Source organism: Zosterops lateralis, assembly GCF_965231275.1.
Source record: "Zosterops lateralis genome assembly, chromosome: 22".
NCBI lineage: Eukaryota > Metazoa > Chordata > Aves > Passeriformes > Zosteropidae > Zosterops > Zosterops lateralis.
The window spans coordinates 5,277,545-5,302,113 of NC_139782.1; the positions used below are offsets into that span (position 1 = coordinate 5,277,545).

The 24,569-nt window shown below is 43.8% G+C and overlaps 3 protein-coding genes across 6 annotated transcripts in view; 1 reads left to right on the forward strand and 2 right to left on the reverse strand.

Annotated features, from left to right (window-relative positions):
• PLCH2 (phospholipase C eta 2) overlaps positions 1-8,540 on the reverse strand; it is a 74,551-nt gene extending 66,011 nt beyond the window's left edge. Inside the window, exon 1 of the mRNA XM_083876902.1 lies at positions 8,168-8,540. The gene's annotated coding sequence lies outside the window, so the exon portion shown is untranslated. The remainder of the gene's footprint in view (positions 1-8,167) is intronic.
• Positions 8,541-11,197: 2,657 nt separating this feature from the next.
• PEX10 (peroxisomal biogenesis factor 10) lies at positions 11,198-16,211 on the forward strand. 3 transcript variants are annotated; one of them, XM_083876668.1, is made up of 6 exons: positions 11,198-11,321; positions 11,517-11,597; positions 12,055-12,461; positions 13,132-13,307; positions 13,618-13,753; positions 14,043-16,211. In XM_083876668.1, exons 1-6 carry the CDS (start codon positions 11,213-11,215, stop codon positions 14,112-14,114), a joined length of 981 nt encoding a protein of 326 aa, XP_083732794.1. In that variant the 5' UTR covers positions 11,198-11,212; the 3' UTR covers positions 14,115-16,211. The 3 variants fall into 3 exon arrangements, with proteins under 3 accessions (XP_083732794.1, XP_083732796.1, XP_083732795.1); XM_083876670.1 differs by having other exon boundaries at positions 14,047-16,211; XM_083876669.1 differs by having other exon boundaries at positions 13,621-13,753.
• Positions 16,212-16,329: 118 nt separating this feature from the next.
• Positions 16,330-24,006, reverse strand: RER1 (retention in endoplasmic reticulum sorting receptor 1). 2 transcript variants are annotated; one of them, XM_083876672.1, is made up of 8 exons: positions 23,929-23,998; positions 23,421-23,538; positions 20,713-20,798; positions 20,058-20,162; positions 19,084-19,183; positions 18,459-18,537; positions 18,217-18,352; positions 16,330-17,423 (listed from the first exon to the last, which is right to left on the reverse strand). In XM_083876672.1, exons 3-8 carry the CDS (start codon positions 20,791-20,793, stop codon positions 17,334-17,336), a joined length of 591 nt encoding a protein of 196 aa, XP_083732798.1. In that variant the 5' UTR covers positions 20,794-20,798; positions 23,421-23,538; positions 23,929-23,998; the 3' UTR covers positions 16,330-17,333. The 2 variants fall into 2 exon arrangements, with proteins under 2 accessions (XP_083732798.1, XP_083732797.1); XM_083876671.1 differs by lacking the exon at positions 23,421-23,538 and having other exon boundaries at positions 23,929-24,006.
• Positions 24,007-24,569: the final 563 nt, after the last annotated feature.

The following is a 24,569-nucleotide window of genomic DNA, read 5'->3' on the forward strand; positions in this document are numbered from 1 at the left end:
AAGGACTCTGCCTGATGATGGCTCTTCCATTCATTTTCATCTCTAACCCTTAAAGCTCTTTGCTCCTCTTACCTGTTGTCAGCTGTCTCCATTCTGTATCTCTGTCATTGTCTGGCATTCCCTTTCCCTTTTCTTACCCATCTTCTGCCCACTGGATACAGAAGACTCACCTTTCCAAAACTTTCAGTGGATACTTTCCTCAGAGACAGAAGGTTAAAGAAACTCCCTCCAAAACAGCACTGACAGCAGACAGAAACCTGGGATCTTAATGCTGGTAACTGTTTGAATCTCTGGGAGTCTCCTTCAGTTTGTAATTACAAGCTGAGCTCTGAAACGCTGCCCTAACATGTTTTGTTGTGAAAGCACAGATCCAGTTTGACATTATTTTAAAGAGAGAGGACAATGAAGCTCACTATTAATTACAGTGATGAGAAATAGAGGAGGGGGTTTGAGACATTTGTAGCAAAAAATGAGTAAGAGAATGCCCTGCTAGAACATCTGCCTGTTTGAAGATGTACCTCACTCCTTGTCTTTGGTCCCTCATTCAGCTTCTTTGGGAAGTCACTTCCTCCCTGCCATTATCTTTTTGCCAAGCCCCACCTTCTCCATTCTTGTGCTGTTAAAACCTCCTCTGTTCAGAGGGAGCATCAGTCAGTGAAGTAACACCCTTATGTGGAGCCAAATGCACAGCAACTTAATCTAAGGGACAGCAGTGCTTGGCAATATTTATCCTGTAAAAAATCAGTATCATTACAATCATTTGTTTCCACATTTAAATGAGAAATGTCTCACAAGGCATCCTGTGGCTCTGCAATAGTTATGGGCATCTCAGAGAGTGACATTTATTTGCCAAAGAATATCTTTATTACAAAGCACAGCTGGAGTAATCAAAACTCAAATTATAAACTTAGGGCAGATTTCAAAATCTGACTGGATTGAGAGGGGAGGAAAGTAATAGATTATCAAAGACACATCCTGTGCCCCCCAAATACTCATTCTTGCACATGCTGTCAACCTGTCCCTGTAATTGATTCCCTTCATCATTCCCTGACATATAGATAATTAGGTAAAAGAATACAGAGCAAACATTCTGCTTTAGATTGAGCAAAATCAATTCATACATTTCCATGTATTCATTTAATACCTTTCATGTACTCATTTTGTGCATCCCAAAATATTTTTTTTTCCTTCAGGTTAATCCTTGAATTGATACCAAAAATACACTTACATACACAGAGCTGAATTGTTTTATTTAGAATGGAACTCAAAGGAGATGTTGGAAGGCACGTCAGGATTTAAATCAACTTGTCCTGTGAAAAAGCCAAAACTGCACCCAACAGCATTTCTGGAGCTGCTCAATTGCAAGCTCTGGGCAGGTACTTCTGCAGATGACAGGCATTGCCTCAGTTATCCTCTCCTTTGGTCATCTGGGCAACTCCTGACCACAATTTTATAGCCACTGGCCACAAAGTGCAATTTCTGGTACCTGTGCACTGCATGTTTGACCCTGGGATTAATCCAGGAAGCCACAGCTCACAGGATAGAAGAAACTGTTTTTACAAGAGACAAGATCAGCCCATTTCCTTTGCAGAAAGCTGAACTGGTGGGTAGTTACTTTGCAGACTCTTTTACCTCTTTGCTTCAGGGCTTTTCTGAAAGGCCATTTCCTTTGTAGGAAGTTCAATCACTGTGACTCATTAGACACCAAAGAACATATCCATGAGGGTGAGAAAGACTGAATGGGCACGGGTGTTCCTGCTGGTGCCAGAGCAGCATCATTCCAGTGAAAGCAGATGAGCTTTACATTGATGTGGCTCGTTAAATATTTTATTGTCTCGAGTTATGTCAAATTCATGTTCTTTATGCTTTGTTATGATCTGAAAGTGAAGCTACTTTGAGGCAGCTGATCTCTGAATGTCTTCATTTTCCATGCTAAAGATGTTCTTCCTGCACTCAGTCCCACCTTTTACAGCTTCCTACAGGTCCTCAGAATTCCCTTCCTGCCCTCCCTCTCTTCAGCATACCTGTGCTGGTAAAAAATAAAAGCCAAGCCCCTCTTCCCCATAAATCCTACATAGCCGATGGAAAAGTACACAGTGAATCCCTAAAAAATACAGATTGGTATCTCAGAACAACATGCAGGGGTCAAATTTCCTATTAAAGTAAATGAAAGAAGCTCAGTTGGCTTTCCTGGAAAATTAGTTGTGAAGGTTTATGATGGAAAATATCAATTTCACTGTCTGGAAATACCTCACCTCTGTTACAGCAGGAAGCAGGGTGGCTCTGAGAACAGCACTGCCCATTGACAGGAGACATCAAACAGCCAAAAGAGAGCAACTGTATCTGTTCAGACCACATGAACAAGATTTAAACTGTCGGCTCAGGCTAAGAGCCCTACCTAAGATTATTGTGTGAGGCTCTGTATTCCCTTGGAAAAAAGGACTTAAAACCCTAGAGGTAGGATCTGTATCACTTACAGACAATAAAAGCTGTGTACAACATTAACAATTCTCTAGCCGTTTTTATATCACTGCAGTATTTAGAGCTTAACCCCACAAGACCTGCTTTTGTTCGGGGAGGTTTTGTGTGGCATCCACAGAACTCAGACAAGCTCTGATATCCTCCCAGGACAGATACACCGATACCACGGATGAAACACACAAAAACCGAGCCATCACTTAAACCTGAATAGTTTGATTAGGAAGCAGATCAATGGATAAAAGATCAAAGTGCCATCAAATGGGAGGAAAAAAAAAATAATACTTTAAAGCATTTAAATGTGAGAGCTGGGATTTGCTTTTAAGCTGCAGTGTGGTTGCGGCTGCCACGCTGCTCATTTGAAGGAATGCAGCTCCATTCAGCGGGGAATGGCAGGGAGATAACCTGCACGCCCAGGCACGTCAGTGCACAGCCGGCGCTGCTCCCGAGGAGAGGAGGCTGCTCCAGCCCCGCGGAACGAGGGCCGAGCCCACACCTTTGGGTGTGATCCCGCATTCTTCTTCCCAAGGGACGGGGACGACACAGTCCCGTGGCAAACAGCTCGGGTAAAAAGGAGAAAGTGAAGAAAAGGCAGTCAAGAGGATGTCCGAATAGCTTTCTGGCAGGCTGATGTGTTCACCTTCACCCAGAACAGAGTCATCCCACTTGAAAGGAATACTTAACATTTGTCAGCTTTTCCTCACCCGCCCCTCACAGCCTGAGCTGGAGCCCTGCATTTTTGTTGGATGATGTAACTGAATATTCCTTATGCAAGTAAGCAGACTTATTATTAAATCCAAATTATTTATTTCAGGTTTGTACGGGCCACGTCATAGGACTTCAGCGTTCACTTTATGAAACAAAATGTGAAATTTGTAACAATTTCTATCTATAGGGATAGCCTTGTTTGTAATTCCCTGCCCTATTTATCCTGAATTGCCAGGACCCCTCTGAGTTTCACCATCATTCCTTGTCACCAGGCAGTTCCCAGACCTGTCTGAAGTGACAATGGAAACACAGCAGCCTCTTGCTTCTGAAGAACATTTGCATTTTGTATTAGCAAGGGAGAACTGGCAATTTCTATTAGAAGGCAAAAGGAACTAATTAAGCAAAGCTCTAAATCTCATCCAATAGCTTAGCTCAAAAGAACTTTGAAAATAAAAGTTTCATACTCTAGACCACAAAAAACAAAAAGCCTCAGAGAAGAAATGAGGGGAGGAAGATCTCCTTGTTAGGAGACAGACGGGAAGTGAGGAGTGCTGGAAAAGTTCTGCTGCACTTGGGAATTTGTGAGTCATACTGGGGAGAGACCAGGGGCTCCAATGCCACTTGTAATCAGATCTATCATTCTAATAATGTTCATGCTGCCAGTTGTGCTGGCAGTCTTGGTCACTCTACAGAAGTCTGATATTTTTAAATTTTTTTTCTTCAATTTCATGTAAATGAGCAAGAATTTCTTGTAAGAATTAATCAAACTGCTTTAATTCTGCACAGCAGCTTATTGCTGCACTGATGAATCTCTTGGATATTAAGGAATAATTTATGCTGGGGGAGTTACAGAAAAGGTGGCAACTTGTGTTCCCCTGTCACAAGTCAGTGGCAAACATCAGCTCCTGAGGGTGCCTGGTAGGGCCAAACACAAGAGCCCAAGCACAGGCAGACAGACACTAAGAGAATATTGCAAACAAGAAAAACACGCTTGTGCTTGGCAACTTCAAGAGGACGCTGCAGTTTTAATTTTTTTTTTTTTTTTTTCAAAACCAATTTCTTAAATGATGAATCTCCTTCTCTATTAGCAGGAATGGGTCTGGGAACACCCAATCCACCCTCATTTTTGTCAAACAGGGCAGTGACGTGCACACATGGGAATTACAAGGCAGCAAGTCTTTAGGGCCTGATCCAATAAATATCAAAGTACAGCTCTGCTTCGCTCTCCACCTTATCGTGGACTTTAGTACTTGGTTAGTCAATAAATAACATTACTTCAATTACCTCATTTCACTTAGTCTAAACCCACAGGAGGGGAAGAAGTGGGATAGGTCACTTTATACTGAGACAAAAACCTGTTAAGTTGTTTAAACAGAAAATATTTCACGTAGTCCTTGCAGCAATCCCACTAAATCATGCCATTATAACTCATCCCAAAGTTGTGTTTTTAAGGTTCTCCTCTGCAGGCTATAGAACTTCTTCCAGGTTCTCAATTGCAGCTGCCATTGTTTCCTCAGGCTCCATTCCTTACCTTTTTTCCTTCTTTTTTTTTTTTTTTTTTTTTTTTTTTTTTTTTTTTTTTTTTTTTTTTTTTAATTTAAATAAAACCCAAATTACATGTTTCCAGCTAAGGGCAGAGAAAACTTCCAGAGAATCCGTTCCAGCATCTAAGGGCAGTAGGAAATCTGGAATAACAAGCTGTAGGGGGGTGGGGGTTTATGTTGAAGGGGAGAAGAGGCAGGGAGGAGCTTTTTTTACGTTGTCTTACAGTAACTAATCCTGCAAGGAGAGCTGAGAGGAGACATCCTCTGAACACCAGACTGAACACAAAAAGTGCTATTTCGAGTTTCTACATAACGGCCCCTGGCAAACACCTCAGGGAATGGGAACTACAGAGCTTGTGCAGCACTTTCAGTCTCTCCCAGGAATGTTAACACAGGAAAGATCCATCCCTCACCTTCCCACCTGGTTTCCCTTGTCATGTCTGAGGCAATCCAGAGCTCCCTGACAACTATTAAGATGTCAGACAATCCTACAGGAGCCATTCCCTAATTAAATGGAAACAAGTGAGGCTGTGATGAGCCATAAAAAATGCGGGCCAAGATGAGGACCAGGTACACCAATATCAGTCTCCCAAGTCTCTCATGCTGCTTTGTGATGCAAATGGATCTGAAATCCTCACTCGGGTCATGCTTATCTTGATGTCTGCACCGAAAATTTCTCTCAGGACTGCACAGTCTCCTGGAAAAGCAAAAGATAGCATAGAGCAGGAAGGAAGCTGAGAACTTTGTCTCAGCATGTGCAAAGGTTTGTCACAGCCTGCACTGTGCAGGTTCCTATCCAATGACTCTGCTGGGCACCTACGTGAGCTGAGGGGAAGCACTCCACCCCCACAAAGTGAAGGCAGATTAAACAATGAATAAGAAGTTTGGAAATTTTCCTACAGATTTTGAGTCTGTAGAGTCTGTGGAGAGCAGAATTTCAGTGACTTGCAGCAAAAACTGAGCTGAGGAGTTGCACAGAGTGGCCATGGGTAGTGTTCCCCTCAGAATAGGGCTTGGTTCATGTCATGGAGAGCTGTCCTTCTTTACCAGCTGGGCCTGGATACGTGTGGTCAGTACCTACTGCTCGTGTCACCAGCTGCCACCAGGAGCTGTCACAAGTGATGGACACAAGGTTTGCCATCATCCAGTGAGGCCAGAGGTAACAATGGAAGCAGAGGTGAACTCACAAAGGAGATCAAGGCAGTGGAAGTCAAAGAAGATTCAGGCATAACACTGGAGAATCTATTTCAATATTAAGATCAGATCAATTTCAGCTAATCATGGGAAGAAATGGGTCATTTCAAAGATAACTAATGCAGAACTGAGATATCTGGGTGCATGAAAATTGTACTGCAGTAAATTCAGATGATTCTTAGTAACTGCAAGACTATCTTTGCTGAAAGATCTCTTCAGCCTCATCCTCTAACCCACTCAGATGGATTAATACAGTAATTTTCTCAGCTCTGGACAAATTGACAAGAACAAATTCCAGTGATATTCACTAGTATGTTGTCCCCTTTGAGCTATATTTAGGAACTGAGGGCTCTGTACCATTTATTTCAAAACCAAAGTGAGATTGTGTCGTTTTGAAACTATGAGTACAGGACTTTAGAAAAGCCTTGTACACGATGTATTTTATTGCTCTGTTGTTCCTCAGGACCATTCACTAAAATGCTCTCAGCCACTTTGGGTTAAGTATGGAGTAGCTTTTAATTCAGAAAAATTACAGAAATGATGAATGAAAACAAAAGCCTTTTCAGACAATGTAGAAGGAACTTGGCTATTAACTGGAATGTTATCGTCCTTTTTTGTAAAGCCAGAATAAACTTGTTTTTTGGCTGAGAATGATCAAAATGCACTGCATTATAGGAGCTCATCTTGCCAACAGAGTCATTTAATATAAGAGTCAGTGAGCCCTGAGTGTTTCAAGACTCAGTTATACAGGTTTATATTATAAAACTGGGTATCACAGAAGTAGTTCTGGTAAAATGTTGCTTATTGAATAAAAAAGCCCACTGTTAACAGCTCTGCCATGACAAATATTTCTGTATCTGGTCATGGCCTCTCCTCCCTGTAATAAACCCTCTGTGCCCAAAGCAGAGCCTGTAACAAGCAGTGCTCCTGCTGAAGAGCTCAGAGCCAAGTTAACATTTCTCCCTGTCCCCACAGCCAGTCCTGAGCCAGCAGAACACAGCGACTGTGACACCACTCAGCCTTGCCCACATTTAGATAACTCGGTGTCCTCGGCACTCACCAACCTCCCCTCACTCTCAGTGAAGTTTCTCACAGCTAATCTCACTGGGCAAAAAGGGAATTCTCCCCAGCACGGTTTTTGCAGCCTCAGTAAGAACAGAAAAAGCTCTCCCAGTAGACAAAACTTTCACCACATTCTTCTGGACAATAAGTTAACTTTGAGCTCCATTCTGAACATGGTATCAATTTCCTACCTCAAACCAACCACAGTCAGCAGTGACTCTTACTCTACTTCTGTTTTATTTTATATCAGGCAACTTACCTCTACCATGGAACAGAACATAATTCTAGAAATTATCACCCTGAGGATTCAGGGTATATTTAAGACCTACACCTGAACTCTGAAGCCTAAGGCATTTGGAGCATACACAGCCCCAGCAATCTGGCCATCTTTATTATTTGCCACATCTCTGCAATAATTTCCCACATTTTTATGCCTGGAAAGAACTGGAAATTATTTCTCCATGGCCCAAAATGATGAGAAAATTAAAATAAAAAATAAAAAAATATCAAAAATAAAAACAAGTATACCTTTTCAAAGTGTCCTGCATGTCTTTCCTCCCAAGTTAAGATTAGGCTGTTCAGTCACAGAATCAGCCACATTCTATTGCTAAACTGGTATTTTATTTAAATACCTGAAGTTTATTTTACATCCAACCTCTCTTATCCAAGTCAGTTTTCATTTTGGCTCTGTACACCTGGGAAAGCTCAAGGCTCAGGTTATCAGTTCAGAATGAATGCAGTAGTCCTTCATTAAAAAAAGGAGTTGTCCACTTAGAAAAGTCTAAACTTGAATCACAAATGCAGTTTGCTTCACCCCTACAAGCCCAGAGAATGTAAAAAATTAGGACTGACAGAATTCCAAGGTTCCTGAACATTTTCACGAACAAGAGAAAGCGTGATAAAATAAAACAAGCATTAGACATGATAAAATAAAACAAGCATTAGACATGATGCTCTTTCCATTTCCTCTCTTCCTTCAAAAAGACAAGAGCAAAAGCAGCAGCAAATTCTGTTACAGCTATTAGGCTGTGCGTGCTCCCGGGGGAGCGTGTCATAAACTTTGTTTCTAAAACCCAGGAGTGAGCAAAAGTGTTAAAATCACACCACGACGATCGCTGCAAGAGAAAGTAGCAAAGCGAGGCGAAAGCAAACGCTGCACAAACACACACAGACACACACACCTTTGTCTGTCCCGGCCGGGCAGTGCAGAAGGGCTGTCCCGGCTCCTGTGCGAGGAGTGTCCAACCCTCATACCCGGGACAGAACCGGGAGAAGGGAGGGAGGGACCTGCCGAGCCCGGAGAGAAATCCCGCCCCGCTTTTACACGTTGAGGGCTCCCGGCTCCCCGATCACAAAGCAGCTCTCCAGCCCCTGTTCAAACAGTTCAGCTCCAGGGTAACAAGTTCAAAGTGGGAGGAGGCAAAAGGGATGGGAGGGTGGTAACAATGCCGAGCAGACGTTTCGCTCCTTTTGCATCCGCAGAACCTGTTCTTCAGGTTGGAAACTGAAACATCTGCCCGGTGCCCTGTTTGAAAGCTGCGCTCCGAACCTCTTGTCTCCTAACAGGTCTGCAAAGGCAAAATCAGATTTTATGATGCACAGACAAGTAGCCTGTGGGAGGAAAAGTTAATCATTGCTGAGCACCGAGGGTTTTTTACATTTTGGACTTCCTTGTGGTAACGTCAGTGAAGCAGCTCGTTGCCCTGTCAGGTCTGTTAGAAGGAAAAGCAGAGGATTCCATTCCATTTCCATGGCATGGAAATCAAGAAACTTGGCTTCCAAAAACTTCATCAAAAACACAGCAGCTTTGCCTTAAGAGATAATGGAGGTGTTCTGAAGTCACCAGTATCAATCAGAATACAAAGGAGAAGAATCAGATTTTCCTGGCAGATCATAGTGTAACAACTAACATTTTTATGCCTGTGTGTGTTTACATCTATGTATGAATATATATATGAAAGCATATCACAAAATGGAAAGGTTACTTGGCATGCTGCACCTCCTCAGTTCAAAACACTCTGACAGGACCCCCAGCCTTCAAAACAGCACAAAACGACTTTTAGAATATAATAAAAACAATATATTAAGTCAAAATGGGCATATACACAGAACTTACACAGTTCAAATGTTTTAACATTTGTTGCCAGAGTCCAACCTTCAGCTTTATATATGGTTTCCAATCTAATAATTAAGTGGTCATTAGTCAGGATTTCAGCTTTGCAAAAAAAAACCCTCTCGAGTTGTTCTTTGGTTTCTTGACCCATAAAATTAGAAAATCATATTTACCCACTTCAAAAGTGGGCAACAAATATGTTTGGCATTTTTCTTAGCAATTGAGTTGTTGGACATGTGAGATACACACAGCTTTGCCTTTAGACAAAAATCAAAACAAGAGAGATTGGATTGGAATTCTGAACAAAATGAGGGATTGGTCAATTAGTTTTAATTTTGTATGTTTTTAAAATTCTATAATTAAAGGTGGCAGCTTCAAGTTACTTATTTAGCAGCAGATCCCCAAGATTTAAATGTGAAAATTTCCCGTGGGACATTTCCTTATGCAGGTGCGTCCCCTACTGTTGGACGACGGAAAATGTTCCAATTTTTTCCCCCTAATTCCATTAATTTTACAGCTACAGAGTGAACAACCCGCGATTCCACTATTCCGATACATCCTAACAAATAAAAATTGAGCAGCGCCTGAGGCAAGGAGGGAGGGATTAAAAATGTTTTGCTTATCTGTAAGATTCATCACAGCTTTACTTATCACGTACAACTTCTGGTGCAGTTTAATTAGAACTTTGATGCCACGATCTGTGCACTAATAGGCTACTCAAAGGATTACAAATATCCAGTTTATTTGTGGTTATGTTTGGCCACAGGGAGCCTTTCTTTTCTCCTCAGTCAAAAGAAAGGGAAAATACCCACCAAGCTCCTGCTGTCCCAGAAATTTCCAGTGAGTTCCTGCCATATCAGTCTGTAAATTCTTCAGGAAAACACCTACTTTAATTCCAGTGAAAGTAGTTTTGTGTAATAAATTAATTAAATGTGGAACTGTTTAACTGCCCCTTCACTTTAGCGTGCTGCAAAACTGAATTTATTACAAGAAGACTAAAAAAAGAAAATGGAGGCCAGTGAGCTTTATGACAAGGAGTCCAGTCAACTCCTTAAATAAATTAGGAATTTATCAGGAATTTTGATAACACTCCAAATCCCCCTTGTTCTCTTTGCTCAGCCACAAAGGAACCTCCACCAGGCACTGAGGGACTGATTTTGGGGACTCTGGCACTGAAAAATTCACCAGTTCTGTCACACCCTGGCAGCCTCCAGCCTTTATCCCCCTGGTACCAGGATTTTGGAGATGAATGCCCTGGACATGTTGATGTGTTTGTGTGTGGAGGTGATGTTTGTTGTCTGCCCCATGTTGAGCTCGCCAGAAAACAAAGGGCAGCTTGTTCAGTTTCCCCATGTAAACAGCTCATCCTTGAAGAGAAGCAAGAAGGCTTTCGCAGATGTTTAAAAAAGCAATGTCGGGACACTGAATACACCTTCCTTCTGAATTATCCCCGGGGCCGTGGAAGGGCTGGAGCATTTGTACAAGATTGTGGAGTGTTACACCTGCCTGGGGAGCGGCGATTTGGTGGGTTCCTAGTGAACTGGGCCCTGAAACATCACTTTTACTGTTCTTACCACCTCAGCTGTGATCGCGGCGCTCCCTCCCGTACTTTTTCCCGCTCCTTTTCCCTCCCTTTTCCCTCACAGCTTCCTCCTCCCCTTTCCCCGCCCCTTTCCCCGCCCTCACTGTCCGTTTCCTCGCCCCTTTTCCCACCCCTCACACGCCCTTCCCTCCCCTTGCGCTCTTCCCGCCCCTTTTCCTGCCCTTCACAGCCCCTTCCCGCCCCTTTTCCTGCCCCTCACAGCCCCTTCCCGCCCCTTTTCCCGCCCCCTAACGCTCCCTTCCCTCCCATTATCGTCCCTCACGGGCCCTTTTCCCACCCTTTCCCCCCTCTTTTCCCACTTTATCCGCCCCTTCCCCACCCTTTTCCCACTCGTCCCGCCTCTTTTCCCGCCCTTTTCATCCCCTCAGGGCAGGGGAGGCGTTTCCCGCCCCTCGCTGGCCCCGCCCCTTTCCCCGCCCCTCACTGACGGGATATCGCTGCGCGGGGGGCGGGTGCTCCGCCCTGCCGGGGCCGCGGTGCCGCCTCAGGCCCGGTGTCCCTCCGCCCGCCATGGCGGCGGCGGCGGGCCCGGCGCGGCTGGTGCGGTGCGGACAGAAGGACGAGCTGTACCGGGCCGGGCTGCGCAACGGGGCGGGCACGGCGCTGCGGGGGCTGGCAGGTAATGCCTGTGTGTGGGGTTGGATCCACCCCGAGCCCTCCCGGGTGTTCCGGGACCCGCCGGCACAGCGGGGCCGCCTCCCCACCCGCCCCGCGGCTCTGGATGGGGGGTGAGGGGGGTGATGGCGAGGAATTCCCCGGGAAGGGCTGGGATCACGAGTTTGGGACACAGTGACAGCCGCCCCCCGTCCCGCAGGTGCCCGGCCCTGGCTGGAGTGGAGGAGGGAGGTGGAGCTGCTCTCCGATGTGGCTTATTTCGTGCTGACCACGCTCTCAGGTAACTTTCTCTGTCATTTATCATTTTTTTATCGTTTCTCCCAACATCTGGAAGCTGAGGGGGCAGTGCTGCGGCTGCTGGTGCTGGTGATCCCCTCCTGAGACTGCCCAAGCAGTTCCTTTCATTGTGGAGGTTGGTTTAATTTGGATAAATGTCTTCTGGTAAATATGAAACCATGAAATTGTCGAGAATGGGTTTAAACGCACTTTATCAACACAGAGAGATGTTCTCCTAAAAGCAAATTTTTTTAAAAAAAATCAGGAATAGATGACACCATGAAAAGCATCCCTGCTTTAAGCCTAAAACTGGATGTCACCATGATGCTTCTCTTATTTCAACAGAAAAAAATTAACTAATTCCAAAGCCTGAGTTGTGCCCTGTCCCCACTGCTCACCACCTCCAGAATGATCCTGCAGTTGCCCTCTCACCCTGTTTTCTGTTGCACACATTTGTTTAGGTTATCAGACTCTGGGAGAAGAGTATGTGAACATCATTCAGGTTGACCCCAGCAAGAAGAAGGTGCCTTCTTTCCTTCGCCGGGCTCTCTTCATTTCCCTGCACACTGTGCTGCCCTACTGCCTGGAAAAGGCTCTGATGCACCTGGAACACGAGCTGCAGGTGGAGCCTGAGGAATCCAGGGCTCCAGAGAACCCCCCAGCACTTGGTTTTCCCAGCAGGACCTTTGTTCGCAGCTGGATTCGGAGGTGGGCTGGGGAGCTCACGGAGCAGCAGAAGAAAACAGCCTCCCAGGTTGTGTATGTCCTTAAACAATCCATCCCTCTGCTGCACCGGCTCCACCTGGCAGTGTTCTACATCCAGAGCACCTTCTATCACCTGTCCAAAAGGATCACAGGGATCTCTTATGTAAGTGGTTTTGCTTGAAGGTGTGTCCGCTGCAGCATTTTGGCCTCAACTGGGGTGTTGTATGTGTCAAAGGGATAAGGAATTTGGCTGTGGTTGATTATACAGGCAGAGCAGAGGGGTGGGAGGGAAGGTTTTGCTTCATGAGTCCTCTGCAATCAAGAGGTTACAGGTAATAAATATGAATGTGGTGTCACAAGTTACCTGTTAACTTCAGTCTGTCTGCCACAAATATACTGGAAGTGAGAGGTGACTTGATAAATGCACGGGAAATACATTTTTGAACAACACCCAGTACACATTTAGGTAGCACTTTTCTATATGAAGATTTATCTTTTCAAAACAATATCAGCCGTACTGGCCCAGAAATGTGTATACACACAAGAGTTCTCAACAACTCCCAGCATCAGTGTGGTAAAGAGAGGTCTGTTTGCTCAGAGATACATAAGAAAACCAAACCAATTAAAGCTGGATTTTTTATGGGCAGACAGCAGCTATGTCCAGCCTTACTGAAGGTGGTTACATGTCCTGAGAGACAGCTGGTTGAGAAGTCCTAAAATGCCATTTTTTTGAACATAATGAGAATCTCAAATCAAGTCTATTGCAGGTGGGGAGAAGAGGGAGCAGTTTCCTAAAACCACAGTAACAAAACATCTTTCTGTGAATTCTGTAGCTGCATTTTGGAGGACCGCAAGGAGAAGATCAGAGTATCCGATCAAGTTACAAGTTTCTTGGAATAATTTCACTCTTCCACCTCCTGCTGACCATTGGAGTCCAGGTGTACAGCTTCAAACAGAAGCAGAGAGCAAGGCAGGAGTGGAGGCTGCACCGCAGCCTCGCTCACCAGAAGTAAGAGCTGGTTCTAACTTCCTAGGAAAGAGGTGGGGATGTCACAGCTGTCATGAACAGGGACAACACAGGAGTGACCAATTTAGGTTACAATCTGATGTAATGTAACATTTATTTAATTAGCAAAACTAATTCCTCGTTGTTTTGCATGTGTCTTGGAGTTCACACTTTGGTGGGGTTTTTTTGGTGGGATTTTGTTTTTGAGACCTTGATGAAAAGGATTGATAGTTGAGCACGGGGTTTACTTCAGGATGGTGCTGTGTGTCTGACAAGCAGGGGTAAGTGCAATTAACCCCAGTGTGTTAATTAGAAGCAGGAGCAAGGAGGCGGCCGCGGGGCGCCAGTCGCGCTGCACGCTGTGCTTGGAGGAGCGGAGGCACAGCACAGCCACCCCCTGTGGGCACCTCTTCTGCTGGGAGTGCATTACTGCCTGGTGCAACACCAGGGTGAGTACACAGCACACCCACCCTGCAAGGGGCCCCCCAGCCTGTTCTAATGCCCTGGCTCTCACTAAGGCACCCAGAGCTGACCAGCACCTATGGAGTTGTTGAAATACAGTGACAGTTACATAGGTGAGGTCAGTAATGGGAGCACGTTAAACTGGGCTGGCTCAGGGGAGCTTGTACCACAGTTGGGACTGAAAAATTATTTTCTAAAAGTAGCTAAGCAGTTCTAGTCAGATTTTTTTTAATAGAACTATTCAGTATGTCCATCTATTCCCTTTTCTTTCTGTAGGCAGAATGTCCACTGTGCAGAGAGAAGTTTCATCCTCAGAAACTGATCTACCTACGGCACTACCAAATGTAAAGGGAACCTCTTCTGTCTCCTGATGAGGGCCCCAGCTCATACTCTCATACTTGTCCTTGAGTTGGTCCAAGAAAAGGCTTTAACTGGAAACTGCCTGTGCAAGGGGGCACTACATTCCTGTGTGACAGAATAAAGCTATTTCTGCTTCTACCCTTCTGCGTCTTCTGATGAAGCTCTTGACCATATTAAAAATGGGTTTCTAAAACATGTTTACCGTAAGTTTCATAATTTTCTTCATTCTGGGCAATGGAAAACTTAAATTCTCCTTCTCAAAATACAAGTGTAGATGAGCCATCCAGTCTTCCATAGCATCCTTAAGATATTAATAAAATTCCAATATTTAATCTTAAGAATCTCTTTCTCCTGTAACATCATTATGTCCATGCTGTGGACTTCAGGGGCAGAGAACAGAAGCTGTACACAAAGCCTGAGCTTTAAGTGCAATGGAAGTTCTGGTTATAAATGCCATGTACCATTGTGTTTGAAATCAAGCAGGGTTCTGTGATTTGACAGTCTGTGAAATCTGCTTAGATCACCAGAAACAACAAATGCAAACCCCCAGCAATGCAGATTGTGCACACTGATCTATTAACATTCAACTTCCAAACTCAGGTTTTTCCATCACTGTTAGCAATGGAGACTTTTCAGCAAGTACTGCAGATACTGAGGCTATAGCAATGGAACAAGGGGTGTTTTCCAAAGCCCAGGGGTGTTACCAATATCCCTGAAGCACAGGGAAAAAGATTGTTAGTTGTTAACAGATGTTGTCATTCTTGCATGATAGAAGATGCAGAAGATCAGTTTATTTGTCTTTTTCAAATACAGGTAGGGAAAAGGACCCAGGTGGTCCAGCCTGTGCACCATGAGTTACAGTTTCAATAAATCTTTCAAAAATGGCACTGAATGTGGACTCAGAGGCAGGGCCAGGTGTGCTTCACTCAAAGCACTTTTAAGATGGATATTTGTGCTGCAGAGATCCTGGTTATCCAGCTAGTAATTAAATCTCCAAGTGTTATCATAATAACCCAGTAAATTTAGTTTAACTTTTCATGGTATCTATAAATTGAATAAAAAATAGTTGCTGGTAACTTTGTGAACACTTTGTCATCACTACAAAAGTGATACCATCCCTTCTCACATCAGAAAATTTGAGGCATTCCTCACCTATTTAATTGTCAAGGCAACAGTGGAAAAAAAAATCCATATCACAAATCAGAACAGACTAAGGAAATCACTGCCTCAGCTCCTTCCTAAAACAGTAAGGAAAAACATTTTGTTGCACATGAAAACAAACAGGAAGGAACTGGTGACTGGGAAGTGCCTTTGAAGCTGTCCAGACAAGTTTTTATGCATTCTTTACGGGAATTAATTTTTAACACCTTTAAGTGATACAGCAGAGCAAAGTTTAACAAAATGCCACCAGACTTGCCTGGGCATGGCAGGCTGAGATGCAGCTGGGGAACTGCACTGATGGCCAAACAGCTCCTAAAATCCATGTCTGAAAACTTCACCCCACTGGATGCAGGGCATCTGCCTTCCCAAAAGGAAGGCATCAATCTAAACTTGCCTAAACTAAACCTCAAAATAAAGTTCAGGTAAAAACGTCAAATTTGCAATGGATGTCATTAACACCCTTGTTTAGTCGGAGTCACCCCAGTTGGTAATTTTAGTATTAATGTCATATTTTTCCCCCTGATTCGTCCATATTCAGAAACTCCAGCAAGTCTAAAAACAGCTTCTCCAAGTCAAGGCTTTCAGATTTTCAGGCAACAAACCATGAGCATCCATGACTAGTACTTTTATAATGCTCATTCTGAGTGCTGTGTCTCCCTAATTTTAAGTGCTTACATTCCTGTTTTGCACACTGCTAATAAAACAAACACATTCAGACCAACAAAAAGCCACAGGTCAATGTCAGCTAAAACTACCTGTCACTTTCCCAGGATTACTGAATTCCAGAGCTCCACAAAGCCTTCATTTGACAAGACCAGAGGAAAAGGTGCCTACATACATTTTCCAATTAGCTGTTTGCTGAAGCTGCTGAATTCCTTTCAGAATCTTCCAAGGGCTAATCTTTTCCTACCTTCTGCAAGTGAGTGCTCCCTGAAGAGTTGAAAAAAGCATTGCATGAAGGTAAAGTGAGGGCAGCCATTATTGAAAAGGAGTCATAAAAATAGTGTTAGATCAAGAGATGTATATAAAGATAGAGAACAAGTAAAGGGGAACACTGTCTTTTAATAAATTTTGGAATTAAAAAGTCACTTAATAAAACTGCAGTTGTATCACATGAAAAAGTTTACATGCAGGTCATTTATCTCTCATTTTTTTTCCCCCATAAAAAAAGAAAATCTGTTAAAACCCCCACCACTGTCTGTTCTGGCCAGTTTGGGTATGTCCTGTGGGGCTGCATGAAGTCAACTTCAATTATTCAAGAAACCATTAAGTATGAAAGAAACTCCAACTAATAACAATTAAAATATATATTTTTATAATTCCAGGTCCTCGAAGGAAATGGTGATAGAGTTTGAACAAAGTTCTGAGTCATCACGAAAGAGCCCAATTTTAGCATCTGCTGGGAGATGGAACAGTGAAACTGGCATTAAAACCCAACACAAACGAGTTGCTTTAGAAGCTAAATGAGTATTTTTGCCCTACTGTAAACCCCATAATTTAGTAATTTCTTACTCCTATCTATATTTGTTTGGTTATAACTCAGTAATACCATGCATTTAGGAAACTGGCTTAAGTTCTGCATCTAATTTAGGTCTACTGAATTTTTTCTATGAGAACAGCACACGGCCATGAAGCAGAAAACAGCATCACGTGTGCCAGCTTACACTTTCCTCCACAGATGTGCACAGCACTTCAGGGTGATGTTGAGCAGGAGAACTATGTAAAAATATCCAACTCTAGGCCATTAACCTCTCCAGTGCAACGGATCTTGAAAGAAATACATTATCCCAAATCCATGGGATTAGCCAAAGTTTCTCCAACTTCTTACAAAAGAGAATAAACTCAATGCAATTTGGTTAGAATGCCAGTTTCCTCGAGAAACTGATATCTCAGATAAAAATAGCAAGATCCTCATAAAATGAAAATTCAACTGCTTTGTCACCACTCTGTTAATCACTTTTATGAAGAAAAAAGGCATTGTTACAATGGCTCAAAATCGTTCCTTTAGTGAGCAGTAGAATTGGTCAACAGGTTGATTGCTTCTTCCTAGCTAGCAAAGGTCTTCCCCACATCCTCTTTCCCTTTGTATTTCCTCTTGCCATGTGTGAAGGGTATATATCTGTACTTTATCATGTGCTGCAAAGAGAAAACAGCAGTTGTTGAGGCAAGAAAGTTACATAATATTTAGAAAAAAGGATTTATAATGCACACTGTAGATTACTGAGTCCTCCAGAAAGAGAGTTCTTAGTAAAGGCAATGAAATAACTATTCCTACAGCAGTTTAAATCTGAATAGGGGTATGAGAGCAGTTTTATAAATCTCAGGTTTTGGGTTACCCCACAAATTGTACACTACAGTGAAGATTAGTGATAGGAGAACCACAGGAAACTGGTGAGAGCACAGAGGTACTAATTCTTTACTACCCTTTCATCTTTAATTTACCACTTTGAATCACAGTACCTGTCCAAAATTCTCAATGTCTGGGGGAAAACATAGTTATTTTTTTAAATGCTAACAAACCATGAGTAATTTGTTAAAATAGTCTGAATCACTTGCCCATGTTCTTTCCCCTTTCCCCATCTACTTTCTCACGCCACCTTGTAAAAACTTCCCTTTTCACACACCAGAGATGGTTCAACACCTCTGCATCCAAAACAGCCCCAGAAAGTGGATGAGAACCTGCATAAAACCCTGACACTGTAATCCAGTCAAAACCTTTTGAAAACAAGAATAAAGATTTGTAAATTCTTCTCAACACTCTGTGCATGCCCCACCTGAACAATTAATGTTCAAATATTAGTTACTGAAGTTCCTCCAGTAAATTAAGTGTGTGCAGCACATTCAACCCCTGAAGGGCTCCACTGAATGCCCAGTTTGGGGCAGTGCTGTAAATCCTGACATCACAAATTCTATGTTCTTGCCAAATTACCTTGATTTGCCTCTTCATAGTGATACAAAAGAGCATAATGAAGTACATCACAAGGATTGGCCAAAACACTGGAACGTTGAAAGCCTCAAAGAATGTACAGGCCATAGCAACCAGGATTCCTTTAGTGGCAGAGTGCCTGAAAAACAATAGCAACAATTAATCCTTCAAGCCCAGTTACCACTAATGTCATGCAGATATTTGTGTTTTTCAAAAACAGATCACAGGCAGATGGATCCACTCACCAGAATTTGAATTCTGGGAGCCTTCTAATGAAAGGCCGAAATTCTTCATTTTGCCTTGTAGGTAAGGAAGGACCATCATCTAAAAATAACAGAAAAGAAACCAAACCACAAACCTCCTCACAGTAGTTTTTTACACAATTCAGACTCCAGTTTTTCTTTTACTTTCTATCTTAAAATAAAAAAAAAAACAATCACAAAACAAAACCACACCCAATTTCCATTGTTACACGTAGATTCCAGTTAAGAGTTGCTGGTTTAATGTAAGTTCACATAGATTCCTTAAAATAAACTTATCAGAGATTTCTTTTAAGAAAATAAGGAATAGGAATGCCAGGCCACTTTAGTTACTGTAGGGAGAGCTTAAGTCACATAAATCTCCTTTCAAAACCCAGAAAACTAGTACAATATGGAATATATTCAAGTCCCATGAAAAAGGAATTGAAATGCTATGAAAAAGAACATTTCATAGCAACTTTGATGTTAAGCTGTATAGATTTTTTTTTCAGGTCTAAAAAATACAGTGCAGTGCTAAAATTGTATTATCTTTACACTACTGTATCAGAAGAAAGGAGCTGGAAGTTCAACCAAGTTTCAAATGATGGTAAAAAGGAACCTTTCCTCATACCTGAATCTTCCATTAGAGAGGGGTCTACCTTTGGCGACAGGAAAGCTATGAAGAGGTTGAGGTGGTAGATTCCCAAGGCATATGTCACAATGTACCAACCCTGCACAGGGAGAAACAGACAAAGTTAAAATCCTCCTCAAAATCATTTCCTGATACTGATTTTTTAACAAGATTAAACAACTTGGGGGTTTTGCTTCCTTGAGAAGCTTTTCTGTGTCCTCCTATCAACTGAAAGGTTTCTGGGCTTGTAAAAATGTCAAGAATTCTCAGTGATCAAAACAAGTCTTAGAACATGACAGGAGAGCAATCTTTCATGTAGAGAAAGACTGAACACAAAACCATGGTCTGGCATCCAGGCTCTCTATGTTCAAGATGTGGACTTCAAAAGTAGTAAAGAGCATAAAACCATCCCTTTTTTAATCATCTTTGCAGCCTTCAGTGCCTGAAATGTTCCTACACTATCACCTGTGAAGGTTTTGCATTCTGTAATCTTTAGTTTTTGGAAATAACAGTTCCCAAGTTCTTAACTGAACTGCAGACTGGCATGGAACAGAAACATCTGATTAGTGGGGAATAGTCTGCCCCTGGCCTGCAGGGAGAGAAATGCTGACAAAGCCATTTCTTTATGGTTTTCATGACAGAGAGGAACCCCTGCCTCTGAGCATGTTGCTACACAGCTTTAATATAAAAGCCAAAACTTAATTGCAACAGTTTTCAGAGATTTATTTTGTGATTTCACATTGCCATCAGATGAATATCCTCAACTATTCATGCATTTTTCTCTCTGCAGCAGCAACTTCCACACCCACAGGGTGTGTTCTCTCTTCAGATCACACAATTCACCTTCTGCCACGTGCTGAACGATACACTACATGATCCTAATGTAACAGCACACTCCAAAAACACCCTTAGAAACAAAACTAGGCCAGCAATAATATCTGGAATCACTTCAGCATCAAATCCAGCTGTCTTACCTGCAGTAAATAAACTCTAATCATGTAGATAAAGCTCAGCCCCAACGTTACAATCCATCGCACTGCGGTGTAGGGGGTGGATTTGTCTAACCAGGACTGGTAGATCTAGGAGGAAGCACAAAGTGCACAGTAAATAATAAATACTGTGAAATACTTGATGCACAATGGATAAACCTCATTTGAGGGTTGTATGGGCAAAAGGAAGCATTTGGGAGGAGTATTTTGGGAAAGAGAACAACATGCAACACTTGTATTCATTACTACAAATAAATTACACAGAACTATCCTTACAACCTTCTATATTTTTACAAAGGAAAAAAAAAAATCCCAAATGCTTAGGCCATTGTACAGCAATTTAAATTTTCTGTATTTTATGCAAGTTGCTTCCCTTAAGATGAATTTGAAATGAAACCTGAACTCACTCCTCATTTCTGACAGTAACAACATATTTTCACTGTGCAGAGTCACACATATACCCATTAAGTATTCCAGTCAGCAGTTTATTATAGGTATTTATCTATTTTAAAAGGCTTCAAAAGAAAGCTTTTGTATAAATTGGAGCATTTCAACAACCCAGCCAACAAGGCAGTGAGTTCCAGAAGCTGCAGTGAGATCTGCTTCCAAAGGAGTCAGAAAAATCCTTCACAAAACCAACCTGTCCAAGTCTTGAGAAAAATCTATAGACCACGGAAGGTTTTCCATGCACAGACTCCCCAATGCTGTCCCCTTCTGACATGGTGGCTGTGGAAACAAAACATGGGACAAGGAAACATTGAAATCCAAAATCTAAGCTCAGAGAGGTTTGCAGCACATTCTCTGAACCAGCATTTACACACAATACTCTTCTGGCTTGTCCTGTTTGAAACAAATAATCCTGAATGAAGTATTCTTAAACAGAGGACACTTATGCCAGAATCAATGAAAATTCCTTGTCCAGGAGAGCAAAGAACAGGGTGTTTTACAAAGGCAGGACAGGACCCAGTGTGTTTTGGGGAAGGAAATAAAGAAGCCCATAAGGAAATTCAGGAGGAGCCCAGCTGGACACTGTGACCTTGCTGAGGTACAACCCCTAAGCAGTGAGCCCTGAACTGCAGCACCTCCCTCCTGCCACCTCAGCCCCCAAAGGGAAAGGACAAAACCAGAGTAAGCAGACTTTTTTTAAAAAAGCTGCTTAGGATTTTAAATACTGAGTAACTACACAGTGAAGAAATAAATTCAGGATTCTGAATTTATGGTTTGAGTGGTTTCAGACTCTGCCAGAGCACCAAACCCAAAATGCTGCCCACGCTGGAATCATTCAATGAGCTTCTCTGTCTCTTGACCACCAAGAGCTGAGCAGTGACAGAAAAGTTTTATACAAGAGCAAAACTATACAGTTAAAAGGCCTGAACTGAAATTTAAAAAAATACCAAAGGGGATTATTTTTCAGTCCATGCCTCTGCTACCAGTTGAACAGCTTTATTTTTCTTATCAGTGAGTTTTACAGCTCACTTCAAGATAGAAGTCAAATAAAGTGGATCTGAAGCAGCAACATTTTGCCACATCACCAAGAGCAATCCCTGGCATTACTTCCTGGAATCCTCATCTGTGGGTGGGACTTTGTAACTCTGGGATACCGGGAATACACTCAGCCCTACTCAAGAGCCTCAGAGGATAACAGATCTGTATGAAACATTCATAAATTTAAAAAAGTTAATGGTTTTAGAGGCTGCAATACAGTGAGTGCTGCAGAAAGTTTAAGATCAAGGACAATCTGAGAAGGCACAAAACCTTAAAGCTGTGTGTTTTTTCTGTAAACATCTGAAAACTACATCCTATGGAATAATTAGAAAGCAGAAAAAAAGGAGCCCTGTTACACTTCAAAAGCTAAGGGGACTCATTAGGAGGCTTCAAGAGCTGAGTCCACTCTTATTCAAGCTATAGCTAAAAGAAATTAATTGAGTAGAAAGTCATACAATATACACTATTATTATTATTATTATTATTATTATTATTATTATTCTCCCCACACTGTGCAGGGCAGAAATTGTTCAGTGTTCTCAGTTGAGCATCATTCGGTGCTTTATTTTGGGATATTTTTTAATGTCCTGAAGTATAAAGCTGTAACAAAAAGTTATTCAACTAATTATAATCACGCAATAATTTATCAGAGAATGAAAATTCTTATAGTCTGAAAATTAATTCTACAGATACATTCACAGCAAATATGGGCTACAGGCAGGCCTTATGTGACAATCTTGTAAACATAAGAGCAATATTTCTATTCCAAGCAGAGCAAGTGGAAAATCCTGTGTGTGAGGCTACTGAAGGCTTTATGTTGGAGCAGGGATCTTACTTGGTGTAAAATATTACATTATATGTGATTATGTATGATTTTTTTATCATGCACATTGTTCCAGAGCAGACCAAGAAACACAACAGTTCTACTGAGAAGAAACCTCTCTGGGGCTCAGTTAAATCACAAGACACAGAATTTAAGGTGATATTTCTTATCACATTCAAACTTTGCTGGAGAAACACCTGTAATGAACAATTGTCAGGAGCAGGAGCCCTGGCACTGCTCTGAGCTCACAGTTAAGAACACTGGGTTGTGTTGTTTTAAGGGAATGATTAAACCCAGACAGTTGCAGTTTCTCTTTCATAATCATGGAGCCATAGAATGATTTGGGTTGGGAGGGACCTTAAAGATCATCCCATTCCACCCCAGGGGCAGGGACACCTTCCCCTGTCCCAGGCTGCTCCAAACCCCATCCAAACTGTCCTTGGACACTTCCAGGGATCCAGGGGCAGCCACAGCTTCTCTGGGCACCCTGTGCCAGGGCCTCAGGACCCTCACAGGGAAGAATTCCTTCCCAATATCCCATCTAACCCTTCCCTCTGGCAGTTTTAAGCCACTCCCCCTTGTCCTGTCACCCCAGGCTCTTGTGAAAAGCCTCTGTCATTTAAATGTCACCTCAGATCCGCCGCCCATTTGTGAGCGCTCACAGCCAACACTCGGCCAGACACACAGAGACCAACACAACCATCGGGGAACAGCTTGTTACCAGCAGAACTGAGACTGTCACTAAAACAAAACCGTATTACAGCAATTCTCCCTGCTGAAAACACCACGTAAGGGAAGGTACGGCCTGAACAATGATGCTTTTTCTCACAATTGTTGTGGTAATTTCATTACAAACATCACTGATCCCCGAGTTCTGAAAAGCAGAACCTCCGGCAGTAAGAATATTTACTTTAAGCCTCACATCATTGCACAGAGGTACAGAATTTGAGCAGAACTCTGCTCATGACACAGGCTTTCCTTAAATTTAAAATATAAATGAAGCAGGTAACCAGCAAAAACATATTACTCATTCAAGTTACCTTATCTCATAGAGGAAATGTCTTTGAAGAGCAACACACTAAGGTGATTTAATAAGAACTGGGCGAATGGACAGCCACGGGGAAACAGCTCATTGGTCGCTCAGACTGGTTTTTCACACTAAAAAAAGGCACTGTTTAATTTTATCCATTGCAACGGCAGCTGAGCAGCACCTGCGCTTCTCGCTTGTTCCCGCGAGCGGGGACTTCCCCTCGCCCGGGCTCTGCTCAGCCCCGGCGCGCCGGGACACTCGGTACAATGAACGGGAGGGGAGCGGAGCGGGGCAGGGCCGGCAGAGGCGGGACACGAGCCCCGGGAGGCCCCAGGAGGACCCGGGAGGCCCCGGCCGGAGCGCCCAGCCCGCCGCAGCCCCCGCGCTCCCGGAGGGGCCGCCCGTTCCGGGCCCCCGCCCGCCTGCCCGCGGCTGTCAGGCCACGCCCGGCGGCCCGGAGGCGCAGTGCCCACGCCCGCTCCCACCCCGCTGCAGCCGCGGCCGGTCCCGGTACTCACAGGCCACCGGGCCGGTCCTGCCTTCCGCTCCCGCCCCTCCACAGGCCAATATGGCGGCAGCACCGGGATCACTTCCGCTTCCGGGGCTCAGGGGCGGGGCACAGCCCCGGTGTTGCCCCGCTATTGGACCACGGGAGCGGGCGCGGCCACGGCGCCGGGCGGGGCGGCGGGAGGGACGCGCGGTCCGTGACGGGAGAACGGGGAGCGGGTGGGGCGGTACCGGCGGAGAGGTGGGAGGTGCGTGTGAGGCGGGGCGGGATCGGGCGGTACCGGCGCGGGCCGCGTGCCACTGAACGGGCCCGCCCTGCTCCCCTGAAGGGGCGCCAGGCCCCGCCCCCCGCGCTCGCGCAGCCAATGGGAGCGGCTGCTGGGGCGGGCGCGGGCGCGCGGCCAATGGCGGGACGGCGGCGGGCGGGGAGGAGGGGCCGGTGGCGGGGCCGAACCGAGCCCAGCCGAACTCAGCCGAGCCGAACCGAGCCCAGCCGAACTCAGCCGAGCCGAACCGAGCTCTGCCGAAATGGGCCGAGTCGAGCCCGAGTCGAACCGAACCCCCTCACAGAAATGAGGCCAAAACTGTTGAAGGATTTAAAGTTTTAAGGCGTTCAGTGTATTTTATTTCACGAGCACGTGAAACGTTTGGG